Raw genomic sequence first — 14,512 nt, forward strand, 5'->3', positions numbered from 1 at the left:
CTTGCTTCCTCATCCTTCCACAACATTTCAATCATTTTAAGGTCAGAACATTTGACTTGGCCTTTCCAAAACATTCAGTTTATTCTTCTTTAAGGCAGGTGGGTAGATTTATTTTGTCACAATATCACAGGTTATATAGTATAAAGTATAAATTGAGTTTGTAACTCCCTTCTGCTACATAGCAGACAATATACATTAATATACTGTAGAAGCAATTATTGCCTCGTTGGGTGCCAGGTCAACCAACTCGCTGTACTGCCCAAAATGCAGAGATGATAGTTTTCCTTAAAAAAAATTTCATTTACAGGGAGGGGGGAGGTTGTTACGGTTTTGAAGGACACCATAAGAAGTTAGGGGATCGTTTTTATTGTAGGAGGGTTGTTGTTGTTGGGGGGCCTGTTAAATTGAGTTATGTTCCTCTGTTGCTGACCATCGTGTTGATGTTATTTTAGGCAAATAATAAATTATTAAATTGTTGAATTTCTTTTCTATTATGATCACTTGCAGAATAGTTAAGTTTAGTTGGAAGCTCCCTTTGTTGTTAATCTGTTATTTTATGCAAATAATAAATGAATCAATTTATTTTATTAAAATATTTAAATTATGTTCACTTGCTTGTGAACCCCCCCCCACACACACACACACACACAAACACACACACACTGGCCTTTATTTGAGACATGTTTTTAAATTTGTGAATGTCACAGTCAACTCCTAAAACAGTTCACGCAGTATAATAGCACACATGTAAATCAGCCAATCAAACATTATGAGGAGAAAGAGCTCAATTTGGTTAAGCAGCAGGGCTAAGAAACGGGATTTGTGAAAGCACAGTTATTTTTATAAGCTATATCTACTATTACTTCCGGGTCACTTAGGCCCATCTTTCTTTCTTTTATTGTGGATCTTTAAACGGAGAAATAAAAATAGGAATTTCAAAAAAACAAAAATAGACGTTATTTGAATTTGGTTTAGTCGTTTTTTTGAATTCAGAAAACAAAACGGGAGAACGGCTCTTTTTTTTTACCGTTTATTTGTTTTTAGTTTGTAACTACAAACGAAAAAAGGTGTTTTTCTCGTTATTTCGTTTTGTGGTTCAAGTAGGGTGACCACCTGCTAATAAGCCCAAGGGGGGACAAGTGGTATGTTTCTGAGGGACAATGTGGGACACTGCCTGGCGAACGGTGCCCCCCCCCCCCCCCCACGGGCAGGCTCACTATACTGGTTTACCCATTTCTAGCACCTTGCATAGTATATTGATAATGCCCTATGCCCCTGACATGTGTAACTGCTGATGTAAGCTCATGAATAAACCAATGTGTATTTTTTTCTAAATAAAGATTAATATTTTGAAATCTCATACAATTTAATATAATTGACAGATGCACTTCCACTTACGATTTCTTTAGCTATTTAATTTTATTTTCATTACAATTTATTCACTTTAAAAACATTATAATATAAAATTATAGGCAACAGGAATTGTAGTTGCTCACACCACAGACAGTTTAAACTAAAGAGTCTCCCAGTCTTCCTTGTACCACCTTCTCTTTCTAACTGATGGTGGGGGTCTCAGACTGCTCACTCGGCTCTTTCTCCATTTTTGAATTGGAAAGCGCGTTCCTAAAGTCCCTTCCCAGTGTCTGGTATGCACGTGCCTGCGCTGTCATGACAACGAATCGGAGGATTTTAACTATTTGTCTGATTTAAAGACATATTCTGTACATTCTGGCTGATAGTGACGTTTAGAAGTCAGAGAGACTAAATCCGTTCAGATCACAGATCATCTCCAGTGTGTTGTTAATTAAAATCAGATCACAGATCGCATGTAGAGCACTTTGAGAGCTACAATTAAACTAGAGACTGTTCCAGCGTGATATGGGGTCTGATTATTTTATTAACGGAATCGCACCACAGTGTTAAAGTCACTTCCTGTTCTGGAATCGGCTGGAAACTGCCTGACTTTACCCCAGCTTTTAGTGTCGCCCCCCAACCACCCCCCGCTGCTGCCGCCTGCTCTCGTCTACTTTACAGGCGCAGTTCATGTCCAACGAGCCTAATGTTCGTTTGGCTGCCTCGGGCTCCAAGATATAGAGCGACCAACTTTTTTTTTTGAGCAAGCATTGATTATGCGTGACACGGTCTCAATTTGCGGGACGCGTGAATTGGGCTTCAAACGCTGTGCGCGCACGCGCTACGCGGGACGGGTGGTCACCCTAGGTTCAAGTGAAAAATCAAACTATAAAAACGTACACAATTCCAGTAGCAGCTTGAAGCTACTTGGTTGCTATAGCAACGGACCAACACGGCTGTCTCGAGCTTTAGAAGTAGCTAGCTAACTAGCTAGCTAGGTTTACAAAGGACTAAAGTAAAGGTGTTTGAGTAAGTTCTTTCCAGTCTTTCTGAAGTCATATCCTTTGTTTTCACGTTTCTTTCATGTAGAGTCAACTTCTTACCCTTCTGTTTCTGAAAGTTAATGTTAGCCAACTAGCAGCTAACGTTAGCTACATTGTGCTATTTCAGATTTTGGTTTAAAAAAGGTAAATATAATACATCCACGGTTTAACCATAGACTGTATGGTTTGTTCAGATTGGAATTATTATTATTTGACATAATATTACATCCATATCGTGTTATTTATATGTCATCCAGCTGTGACTCAGAAAATACCTCCATGTCCATTTAAGCCAATATAACTGCTGTCGACCGCCCTTGGAGTTGTCATCCAATGCCTATGGAGCAGCTCCGGCGTTTGTCATGGCATCCACACAGCCTGTCTCCCTGTTTAGTGATGCGTTCTAGTTCACAAATTAAATCTAAGCTGTAGCTTTCAACGTACAGAGATAACCCGAAGTAGCCCCAGAGATGGCTGATCATGTCTTTAAGATTGCAGATGGAGACCTCACAGAGTAGAGATGGCAGAGGACTGTGGAACAACCCCAGAGCCACCCAGTACAGCAAGAAGACCCAGGATCTGCTGAGATGTGAGACGGTGCACTTGTTGACATTCTAGAGTGGAGGTTTAGGTGTGACAAGTGTGTGTGCAGTTCACTTATCATTGTGTAGGCATGTGCTTTGAACTTGTAATCATTCTCTCTCCTGGTGCTCAGTAATGATGCAGGAATCAAAACTCACTAACCTCCAGAGAAAGCAGATCAACGAATGCCTCAAGAGTAAGTAGGAAACCTTTGATAACGTGTGCAATAGTACTAACCAGACATCAAATAAGTATAATTGTTTTATGTTATTGCAAAACTCAGTTCATGACATATTGTAAAACAAATCCAAATTATATCAAAATCATGACTCAGATAGTATGAATATGATAATGCTTAATAAGCATTAGTGCATTACATTTTGTAATACATTTTATTTATATAGCGCAGACACTTTACAGTAAAACCAGCACATTTAGCATATTAAAAACAGATGAAGCAATAAAACCAACGCATATTAAAACCTTAACTTTCCCCCCCAGATGGAGCTGCTTTACCACTGACCTCTGAGTCCACATCATCAGCTCCTGCCCCTCAGCCTAAAACCAGTAAATCTGTCCAGAAACGTCTGCCAGGGATTCCTCGGAGACGCAGCGCTGAATCTTGTCGCTCTGGGAACAGCTACGTCAGAGAAAAGTTCCATCCTGGTCCTATAAGTATGTTGTTGGGGTTAAGTTGACGCCGTTATTGATTCTGCATTCATGTGTTTTGACAGGCCTATATTGCAAACAATTGCTGTTGTTCGTTACTCACTAAAATTTGGGTGACTTTATTTTTTGTCTATATTTTCTGCATCCTGAAAACCATTACTCATGATTTCTCTTTTTTACCCTAGGGGACTCAGAGAAAGAGAAGAGGAGGCTTCAAAATATATTGGCAACGGGAAAAGAAGAGCCAACAGTTGCAGCTTTCCAAAATGTTGGTGCATGTCGGAACCTAGAAGCGGCAGAGCAGAAAGACGAGTATCAGGAAGGTAGGGCTGTGTGCACAGAAACAGATGATGTAGAAGAGTTACAGAGAGGAATTGTTCTCATTACAACCTGAACAGAATCTAACCATATGTGAATTAAGTCGATGCAGTCATGAGCGTCTATTTTGATTAATTTCAACCTGAACTAAGTTCTGTTCTGTGACTAAATATATCCAGTGGCCCTTAAATAGCCTGAGTCTAATATTAAGTTGTTTGTTTCTTTTGTAGTTTTGGATGAGATAGAGGAGAGAAGACAGTTTCTGGCAGATATGACCTCTCTGGGTTTGGAGAAGCAGTACATCAACATCATCACCACTGAGATATCCCAGGTAAACAGGGACTGCATTATGCTGTCCTGGATTTAAAAAACATCTGCTGTTTTAACTTCACTGATTTATTGTTTAGTGTGATGTTCTTGTAAACAATATAATTCAATACTGACACAGAGCAATAGCAATGTAAATAGATCCTTAAAATAGCATTACTGCCAGTCTGTATTCAGGCATAAGACAGCAAAAAAATATTATTTTTTATTCCCTGAAACTGCAATTGCCCTAAACCTGTGTTGTTTCACGACTCCAATAACAGAGGATTCGACAACTGCAGGTGTTGGACAAGGCCCGCAGTCCCAACAAGCACGAAATGACATCTGAGAGGAAAGGGGAGACTGCAGAACAGATGACCGAAACAATAGATTTGAAAGAGGCCAGAGGAGAGAAGACTCACTGCCACTGACTGAGCACTTAAAAATCAGGTGCAAGCAATACAACTTCAAATTCAGATTATGAATGGGTCGAGTTCAGCGTGACATAATGAATTTTGTGGTAATGTTTGCAAAGAGGTTTCAGCTGACCCACTGCGCAGCAGTGAAAGCATTAAACTTACAAGAAACATCAACTACTTGCATTGAGTTATTTTATTTCCTCTGTCTTCCAGTGTCAGTGTTCTTCTTATAATCCTGCTGCTGTTTTAGGACAATGTATAACTGACACATGTGGTGCTACACAAGCCCTTTGTTCCAGCTGGACAGGAAGACTAGCACATAGAAGAAACAGAGATTAACATTTCAAATGGAGGACAAATAGACAATCTAACTGCTGGAACAGGAACGAGTAAACATACTGACATTTACATAAGCTTAAATGACGCTCATCCACACATGTAATTAAATAAATGGCACTCGTACAAACATTAACACATTATTTTCCTATCCACTTTTAAGGCAAAAATGGAAACATACAGAAAGGCATAGTAAAATATAAATTAATGATTGCATATTGAGGTTTTACCCAACTGTTAAAAGTTATAAGCTAGTGCTACATTTGTCAAAAAACTGTATATTTGCCTTTTCTAATATTCATTATAACGTGTGACCTTTCATATCAATAAACTTTCTGACATCTGCAGTTGATTGGTTTCCACAAGTCTCTCCTGTAGACCTCACATTTTTTTTAAATCAATCTGATTTTAAGTCTCCCACTTTGTTTCCAGTCGCACGCGCACACACACACACACTAATACTGTATCTACGTTTATCCATGTCTTTGATGATATGCATTTACATAAATGACTCCATCGCAAAACTGTCCAAGATGAAACTAAAAACAAGGAAACCACAGACGATCATCACATAGCAGCTAGAAAAACGTAGGTATCCATTGTCAATGGAGCGTTGCAAGATTTAAAGCAGAGATCTTTGAAAAAAAAAAGTTTTACTCCCACTCGTACCACAAGCTCAAACCCGACTTGACATGAAACCTTCTCAGATATTTTGCTACTCACCTTTGGAATTGAGGAGCAGAAGAGACTCAACGAGTGTAAGTCAGGAACAGATTTAAAAACGTATTAGATATTAGGGATTAACGTGCATCCAACTGACTTCATTCAAATTAAACTGGAGCGTCACACCTTTGCTGAACCTTGATAAAAGGCCTACAGGGCAGACATGCTGGGCACTGCAAGGATAGTGAAGCCACATACAACTAATCAGTGCAGTGTACAGTTCACATCAGCTCTTAAAGCAGTTGAGTTGTTATCCTGTCTCTTTAAAACACACAAAGGCAACTAAAAAATAGTCAGTGAAGAGACTTGTTTTTGGAGAAGCATCAAGTAAGATGTGAGCAGGGAATGGATCCTTGGTTGCACTTCCAAGTCATTAATGACACAGTTATGTAGGAAACCTCATTTTATCCTCTTTAAATTCTTGTCCAAACCGTCTCATATCCTTGTGGAGTTCTATGGGGTTTTCTCCTTGCGGGGGCTCTTGCCTGGTTCTCCTTTATGGCTCAGCCGCTTGAGCACCTTAATGGGTTTAAACTTTGCCCCTTTTTTCTTCTGCTGGTCAACGTCCGGATCCTTATGGAAGTCTGATGAGACGGGGAAAAAAAGACCGAAAATCATGTTAAGATGCACATTGGTCCTGAAAGTATGGGAAAAGAAAGAGTGACATGCTGCCTTTACATTGTATGTTTAATGAATTCCCTCATCTCCAGAATCTTTAACCTGCTACCAATGAGGCTTACTCTTCATCCTACCTTTTTTCTTCAGCATGGCCTCCACAAGTTTATCCTCCTCTTCTTCCCTGTGACAGAAGGACTGTTAGAGTGCTAGTAGTTGCAGAGTATCACTGCAGAGATCCACAGTTAACAGCTAGTCCGATTACCTCTGCCTGTCCTGGTCCATGTTGTTGACAATTTGGTTGCGCTGTTCAATGATGGTCACCAGCTCAGCCATTAGCTCCTGCTCCCGACTCTTGTCCTCCTCTGTCCAGTCTTTCTCTGAGGAAAAGAAGAGAAAATAAATGAGTGTGCTGCATGTCTGAGGAGTGTATTCAGTGTTTTAATTCTACTAACCAGAGTTTAGCTCCTTAATAGAAAAAAATATATATATTATAGAATATGATTCCCAAAGGGAAAAAAGTAAATTCCTGTACACACTGCATTGATTTATTTGAGAAAAAAAATGTCTCAATGTATTTTCTTTGTAACATGAGTCAGCCATTGCTTCCACAAATACAGGCAAAGGATCTGACTGAAGTTCTCTTGGTGCAAACACACCTGGTTTGTTGAGAAGACACCTCAGCTCATACTCCACGTCAGCTTGCCTCTCTTCCAGGTTCTGCTGCTTCGCTCTGCAGTGAGCAACATTTACACAGTACGTTACACACCGGTAAGCTTCTATTTACTACTGGACTTTTACACTTCTTTTTGTTAAGTCGTCATGTTAAAATATGAGCCTACATTTAAAAAAAGGCTGCAACAGAGACAACATCTCCTCCTTCCTGAAACTAGCCATGATTGATTTGTTTGTTTTGATTTTAGTGATTATTGGTCAGACTATATATTATTATTAAAAAGGACTGGGGGTAAAGTTAGAAAAAATGTTTTACGGTAATAAAGGCTGTGTACCTGTGTTATTACATTATCTTGGTCACATGACAGTCATTTACAAAAGTTTGAATTATAACATTTTGAATTGTTACAGCTGTACTCCTCAGAACAACAATTACCCAACTCTCAGAGATGCGAAGGAGCAAATGACGCCCCTTGCTGCAGTCTGATACTTACGTGTAGACCAGCTCAGCTTCTCGTCGTACCAAAAGGTGTTTCTCATGGATGAGAGTGAACCAGTCCACCAACAGGTGCTCCTCATCCTCATCTGAAAACACAAAAGAGGAACACAGAGATATGATTGTTATGTTCTGGTTATTGTGCGTTGATCTTTCAGATAAAATCTAGGACTCTTGCCTTTTTACTCCCCCATTTTCAGTTGTCTTTTCATAATCCTTTAAAAAATACTTTTGTGAGCTATGTATGCTTTAGTAAAGTTTTCAATTTGGAATATAGTGAACCTAACGTTTATGCAGTGCATGTGGAGACCTATCTTTGTGATATTTAACTGGGCTTCAACTCGTACTGGAGAAAGTCCATTAACAATAGAGTGACGTGTCACCGTTAGGGTTGTCTCTCAGCTTCTTCTCCAGCTCCACTCCTCTCTGCTCCAGTTCATCCAGCTGCTTCTCCAGCTGCCCCATCTCCCCGTGGATGTCCTCCACTGGGATGTACTGGTCTGACTGCACCTGGATGGATGTTTGGACCACAGCAACCTTTTGAGTATACGTCTTCATCCAATCTAGAATTTCTTTGTCTATGCGAAAGCATGCAGACCATTTCACAGCTGTAAACATCCACATTCTAAATGGCCCCAAGTTGATTTCCTGTTGCAATGTATGTGAACAACATCAACTGACAGGAAGTTAACAGGGGACCAGACTGTTGCCATTGAAGAGGTCTTATATGTTCTCTTGAATTTTTCTACCTTGCGTTTGATAAGAGGGAAGCCATGGCCGGGGGCCGGGGGTCTGGCAGGACGAGGGCCTTTTGGTGGTTTGGCTTTGGATTTAGCAGGGGAGGGGGAGGCTTTCCTGTTGAACGGGTTCTCCTTACAGATCCGCTAAAGTGAGAAAAGAGATACAGCTGGAACATAATGTACAAAGGGGAAGGGGGTATTGCTTTCTGGCTTTATTTGGAGATGGACCTATTACCTTATGGTGTGATTGGGTGGCCTCTGAGGCCAATGGGCTGGGGGTCGATGGGGGTCGTGGTGGAGTGGCTCCGGCCCCTTGGCTCCCAAAACTGCGACTGGTCTGTGGGGTGGCCGGAGCTGAGCTGGCATTTGACGGCATGGGAGAAGGGTAGGGGCTTAGGGAAGTATGAGGCAGGCGCTCGGTGGAGGAGGAGGAGGAAGCAGAGTCACACGGTGAACAGATTGAAGGCTCCGACACACTTTTGGTGAAGGCGTGCTCCTGGTCGCTGCTGGCACTGCCACCCGCAGGGGGGTGGGAGGAGCTGTGGTCCGAGCCAGAGGACAGACTCTCTGTGCTCAGAGCTGGAGAGGGAGAGCAAGAGGAGGGCTGAGAGTGAGGGAAAACTGAAGGGGAAAGAAGGTTTAGTAAAACAGAAATGAAACAGAAATCAAAGTAGTTGAGACAGATTAAAATGTGGAGAAGAGGGGGGAGGGGGATGGGGGTGGAGAACAAAAAAACAATGAACATCTATATACAACATCCCACTCTCTCTCTTTCAGTAACTGTGCTGAAGTGCCAATTTCCCATGAAGACACCCTTCCATGAAGCTGAAATATTGCATTAAAAGAGTTGTTTTCCAATACATGTCCAAATACTGTTCTTCAGTAACATGTTGTAGCAGTGTAGCGATATACTGTACAACATGAGCAAACACATGTTCTCGTCCACAAACGGACACATTTCTACCGTACCACCTAAAGAGTAGCATTAGACCGGCATGTTTCCACGTCTAAGTACAGACCTACTGGCGAGGTGAGATGACAGTAAAGGTACTAGAGTAGAATGTACAGTCTTGTCTTTGCATTTCATTCCTGTACAGAGCAAACAGCTAGGTGCAAACATCACAAAGCACAGTTGAACGTTAGTAAAAACTGACCGTGGTGCCCCGTGGGTGGCTGTGGAGCGCGAGGTGCCGGCCGTTTCTTGCTCTTGGCGTTCCCGGGGCTGGCAGAGCGGGACGAGCTTCCTCCACTGGGGGGAGTGTCTGCTGCTGGCGCGTCAGTCGCCTGAGTGATGCTGTACCAGGGGTGAGTAGCCACAACTGTGGGTGGAATGGCACTTCCTGCGCTCCCCTCTTCTTCCTCTACCTCGCCACTTTCATCATCGTCATCATCGTCCTCGAATGGGTTGGAGGGTGGAGGGGGCGTGCTGGGTCTGGAGCCCTCCCCTTTGAGAGAGGACAGAGAGCCTGTATTGGGAGGGGTTGCAAGTCCGACAGGGGGAGGGGGAGGGGCTTTCTTCTTCCTGGCTTCTGATTGGACCAGGGCGAGCCAAGGTGGGTCTTTGGGTTTATGGGTGCCACCGGACAGGCTGGACAGTGAGATACACAGATAGTGATGGAGGGGTCACAGAGGGGAAGACAACAAAATACATCCAAATGGAGGCATGGAGGGGCAAACAAATACATGCTGTAACAAGATGCCATTCAGAACTGAGACAGACAAGGACTGTGATGATATGTATATAAGATCGATGACATGGTGGCAACGGATAGAAAAATAGAGGCATTTAAGCGAGGTTTGGCTACCTTCCGGGAGACTGGGATCTTTCTCGAGGTTTGGGAGGAATTGGAGGCTTCTGGGATTCACCTGTGATTTCAAGAAAAAACGTGAGGATGAACATATCAACAGATCCTAATTTCATCTATAATCATTTATACTGTACTCTGCAATGAGCACGCACCGACTGGAAGGCTGTCTGCCGTACGAGGTAGCCGAACCCGAGGGGCCGGACGAGGAGGAGGGGTGGACTCAGTGACCCGGCGGGGTGCCGGTACTGGCCGACTAGCACCTTCATGATGACTGATCGGTGTAGAAGGAAGGTCCCCGTTGGTTGTTAGTTTGGCTGGTGTTTTAGTCTCTTCCTCTTTCTCCACCTCTTCTACCTCTTCGTCGCTCTCGTCAAAAGGGTTGGGAGGAGAAGAAGAACGTGGTATCACCTCCGTCTCTCCACTTCCATCCATCTCTTTTGCTGTCTCCAAAGAGTCGGCTGCATTTGTCGTAACAGCAGCGTCTGTGGCAGAGTCATTGGTAGGCATGGCCGTATCAGTTGTTTGGCTTACTGGAGAAGGAGTCTTTGTCCGGTCCCTCTCAGAGGGCGAGGTGTGAGGACTTGTGCTGCGACCAATCCTGGCAGACTGACCTGCCACCGGTCTCTCACTAAGATCTAGCCGTCCATTCCGATTGGCTAAAGTGTGCCTTGCAAGGTGATGTGTACAGACCAAGGCCCCAGAGTTGCTTCCTAATTTGTAGGATCCAGGAAGCAAAGTGCTGTGACACTCTACGCACCTGAGACAACAAAGACACAGGACGTCAGAAAGATCTTGAATGGGGCATAAAGACTGAGATACACAGATTAATAACATGAGCACAAGTCTGTTCAAATAATACGCACAGTACTCTGGCATTGTTTGGTATGTACAAAAATCTAACCATTTACGCATTCGTTTCTGCAGTTATAATCCTTACGATGTTAATTAAATCAAATCCAATGTATGACACTTTATGGCTTTAATTTTTCCAGCAGTAGTCAAACAATCTCTAATTACATCTCTGTATAGTAGTATAGTAGTATACAGTATCCACCAAATCAGCCAGGACTAGAATCTTAAGGATTATCACATTTAGAATAGAAATAGGGCTTCACAGCAGTGCTCACACATGGCTAATAGGAATTTTGTATAAACACACACACACACACACACACACACACACACACACACACACACACCCACACCGACCCACCCACACACACACACACACACACACACACACACACACACACACACAGAGTGTTCACCTGAAGCAGTTGCGGTGGTAGAGCTTGCCGTCCACCAGAAACCTCTGCACCAGGTGGACATGTTTCTGGCAGGCAGCGCAGGTGCTGCTGAGCGTGCTGCGCTTGACTTCTGCAACCGCTTCTACACCTGTCTGCGCGGTATGGCTCGGCTAGTGCAGGCAACCGGGACGTTGTTCGCAGGGAGGGGACGGTGAGGACACGTCAGGGGAAGGGGGGGAAGATGGAAAGTAATGGGGGAGGGGGAGATCAAACACGGAGTCAGGATGAGAGGATGTGGATTGTTCATTTTCTTGAGCTAGCTACAGCTACTCGGTTACTGTAACATCTAGTGCTCTTCGATTCCTGTGGTCCATTACTGCATTTCTTTTTCAGTTTAAAACATCATTTGCTCATCATCATTAATATAAAAATGTAATAATATCTTTATAAAAAAAAAGTTAGTGGGTTAGTGGCTCTGAGAGTCACATTTTGGATGATTCATATATAGGATTGATAAATGTTTTTTTAGGCAATTGGGTTATTTTTTTAATTTTTTTCTTGTTAAGTAAAAAAGGGGGTTAGCAGCAGCGCACTCCAGACCTTGGCACACACACAGTGTTAGGATAGTACTATGATTAGTAGGGCTGGGTATCGTTCAAAAGATTCAGATACCGGTACCAATACCAATACCATGACAACGATACTGGTTCCTCAACGATACTTTTTTGGATCCCAATTTCATAAAATCCATTTGAACAAAAAGTAATTACAACATTACGGCACAAACATTATTTTTTTTTTTTCAGCTCCTAGCGTAACCTAGAGTTTTTTCTGCGGGTCTCTACAACGTGTCACATTAGACAGCCAATCACCACCAATATTAGATACTGGAGGAAGCATGCTGCATGCTTATTGGCTCACTGACGACGATGAGATTTACCCCTTAGGTACTGAAATTTGGTACTGAATGACAAGGTATTGTTCAGTACTTGATTCTGAGGAGGCAACTCGGTTGGTGCCAAAAAAGTATTGAATTCGGTACCCAGCCCTAACGATTAGTATTTCTTATACAGAGATTGTTAAAAAAAACTGACCTAACTGTTTTTGCTTTCACCTTCTAGCCCACCCCACCCCCCATCCTACTGCCTAGGCTCAGGACCAGAGAGTGGAGGGGGGATCAGATGTGAGGAGGAAGAAGAGCAGGAAGAGGAGGGAGTGGAATGAATTTCCATCTGAAGGGGGGAGGGGGGTTTACCAGGACATGGAAGTATGGCGATGGAGGAAAGAAGTTGAAGGCATGCGAAAGAAAAGAGAGACAGGATACAGAGGCTATCTTTATAGACTTACGCTACCTCTGTTGCTTAGCTTTTCCCCTGCTGTGCAACACAAAGCCCACACAAGGAAGTAGTATTATAAAACACTTATGTGGCGGTTGTACATTGTTTTACTGCAATGGCAGGATGGGGTTTGTATTGTCCAGATCTGATAAAATACCCCAAATACCACATGCAGAATTATATTTAGATAATCCAAGGCTTCAGATATACCCTTAAATACTAGTGTAATAAATACTATTTAAAAAAAAAATTATTCAGGCATAAAAAGGACACCATAAACAATATATTACTTAGAGAATACAGATTGTTAACATGTAGCTCCAGTAGAGTATCATGCAGAAATAATGTAGTTCAGTAATCCAGTTGTGAAAAAGGTATTATATGTAAATATGTACACTACCGGTCAAAAGTTTGGCGTCACTTAGAAATTTCCATTGCACTCCATTATAGACAGAATACCAGCTGAGATCAGTTGCATTGTTTTTTTAACCAGGGCAGTAATCAGATTACATTATGTGCTGACATAATTGCAAATAGGTTTGCCAGTGTTTTTCTAGTTAGTTTTTTAAAATGATATCAGATTAGTAAACATAATGTGCCTTTGATGAGGATGAATGGTTGGTGATAATGGGTAATGTAGATATTGCATTAAAGATCAGCCCCCCCCCCCCCCCCCACTCAGATCAGCTGGTATTCTGTCTATATGGAGTGGTATGGAAATTTTTAAGTGACCCCAAACTTTGAACCGGTAGGGTATCTACATTACCCATTATCACCAACCATTCATTCATATCCAAAGGCACATTATTTACTAATCTGATATCATTTTAAAAAACTAACTAGAAAAACACTGGCAAACCTATTTGCAATATGTCAGCACATAATGTAATCTGATTACTGCCCTGGTTAAAAAAACAATGCAACTGATCTCAGCTGGTATTCTGTCTATAATGGAGTGCAATGGAAATTTCTAAGTGACCCCAAACTTTGGACCGGTAGTGTATGTGTAGAGTAAAAAAACAAAACAAATCATCATCAACACATGCACACTGGTGCCAAGTCTTGTTCTTACCTCAGACACAACCACTTTGTGTTCCAAAGGGGTCGGGGGTCTTTTCTGGGCTGGCTCATTCAGACCAACAGAACTCAGCCTTTTCATGCAAGGGGGGTTTGCTGCGGGTAAGAAAGTCATCAGTTAATGATATAAAACTAACAAGTTGTACAATTGTTCTATCTTAAGATGTGCAGAGGGTGGACACTTTTTTTGTCTCTGAAATTAGGATTGGATGAGAAATTAAATGCAGATTTTCCATGAATCAAAATCATCACATGGTCAATATGAACTACATTAACCTCAAACCATTATATGTAATACATGTTCACACCGCTTGAAATGAAACCCAACTACATTTACTGTACCCACCTTGAGATTTGTTGTTGAAGAAGTTGTAGTACTGGGAAACGTATGTGATGACGCTGAGCCGGTCAGGCACTTTCATGGACACCATGTCTTCTGGGTCCAACAGGGCGGGAATCCCCAGCTGTGTCTCTGCCACTTCAAACGCCTACAATGAAGCAAAGACAGAAAAAAGAGGGAAGTCAATCAATAGGAAGCTAATCAACAGTAAAAAGTGTGTTTACATGCATGCATGCAATAAATAATAACTATATTAATAATAATAATAATTACAGCCAATTAGAACGAAATGGTAGCCTGGAATCCAGACCCAAATCCGACAGATTAAGGGTGTGGCATTGAGTAATGAAAGTTGCCCATCTCGAGGGGCGGCACCAAGCGCGAATTTAAAATCTCACTCTACACAATTGGATAACACTACGACCAAT

The 14,512-nt window shown here is 42.1% G+C and overlaps 2 protein-coding genes across 7 annotated transcripts in view; one reads left to right on the plus strand and one right to left on the minus strand.

The window, feature by feature from the left end:
* Positions 1-879: 879 nt before the first annotated feature.
* On the plus strand, positions 880-5,601 carry c2h22orf23 (chromosome 2 C22orf23 homolog). Of its 3 annotated transcripts, none has more exons than XM_032541179.1 (8): positions 880-1,094; positions 2,221-2,540; positions 2,888-2,985; positions 3,112-3,174; positions 3,480-3,653; positions 3,833-3,970; positions 4,196-4,296; positions 4,556-5,601. In XM_032541179.1, exons 3-8 carry the CDS (start codon positions 2,895-2,897, stop codon positions 4,700-4,702), a joined length of 714 nt encoding a protein of 237 aa, XP_032397070.1. In that variant the 5' UTR covers positions 880-1,094; positions 2,221-2,540; positions 2,888-2,894; the 3' UTR covers positions 4,703-5,601. The 3 variants fall into 3 exon arrangements, with proteins under 3 accessions (XP_032397070.1, XP_032397050.1, XP_032397059.1); XM_032541159.1 differs by having other exon boundaries at positions 2,221-2,382; XM_032541168.1 differs by lacking the exon at positions 880-1,094 and having other exon boundaries at positions 2,096-2,382.
* The window catches only part of micall1a (MICAL-like 1a), a 19,550-nt gene continuing 8,731 nt past the window's right edge, over positions 3,694-14,512 (minus strand). The window contains exons 3-18 of one of the 4 annotated variants that reach the window (XR_004335868.1): positions 14,091-14,232; positions 13,740-13,840; positions 11,352-11,500; positions 10,236-10,840; positions 10,081-10,141; positions 9,430-9,863; positions 8,511-8,896; positions 8,285-8,419; positions 7,919-8,045; positions 7,534-7,624; positions 7,024-7,097; positions 6,630-6,744; positions 6,502-6,548; positions 6,181-6,333; positions 5,750-6,147; positions 3,694-3,933 (exon numbers count right to left, since the gene is read on the minus strand). Coding sequence is in view for 3 of the 4 variants with exons in the window: in XM_032541072.1 (XP_032396963.1) it covers positions 6,203-6,333; positions 6,502-6,548; positions 6,630-6,744; positions 7,024-7,097; positions 7,534-7,624; positions 7,919-8,045; positions 8,285-8,419; positions 8,511-8,896; positions 9,430-9,863; positions 10,081-10,141; positions 10,236-10,840; positions 11,352-11,500; positions 13,740-13,840; positions 14,091-14,232 (2,598 nt within the window). In the remaining variant the exon portion in view is untranslated. Of the gene's footprint in view, positions 3,934-4,914; positions 6,148-6,180; positions 6,334-6,501; positions 6,549-6,629; positions 6,745-7,023; positions 7,098-7,533; positions 7,625-7,918; positions 8,046-8,284; positions 8,420-8,510; positions 8,898-9,429; positions 9,864-10,080; positions 10,142-10,235; positions 10,841-11,351; positions 11,501-13,739; positions 13,841-14,090; positions 14,233-14,512 lie in introns of those variants that run through there. The other 3 variants (XM_032541086.1, XM_032541096.1, XM_032541072.1) reach the window with 3 other exon arrangements.

Source organism: Etheostoma spectabile, chromosome 2 (assembly GCF_008692095.1).
Source record: "Etheostoma spectabile isolate EspeVRDwgs_2016 chromosome 2, UIUC_Espe_1.0, whole genome shotgun sequence".
Lineage (NCBI taxonomy): Eukaryota > Metazoa > Chordata > Actinopteri > Perciformes > Percidae > Etheostoma > Etheostoma spectabile.

Bases quoted from the DNA above. Each gene is read 5' to 3' on its own strand.
- c2h22orf23 (XM_032541179.1), top strand. From the start codon at position 2,895: ATGGAGACCTCACAGAGTAGAGATGGCAGAGGACTGTGGAACAACCCC. The intron at 2,986-3,111 runs GTGAGACGGTGC...CCTGGTGCTCAG, and splicing joins GACCCAGGATCTGCTGAGAT to TAATGATGCAGGAATCAAAA. The intron at 4,297-4,555 runs GTAAACAGGGAC...CTCCAATAACAG, and splicing joins TCACCACTGAGATATCCCAG to AGGATTCGACAACTGCAGGT.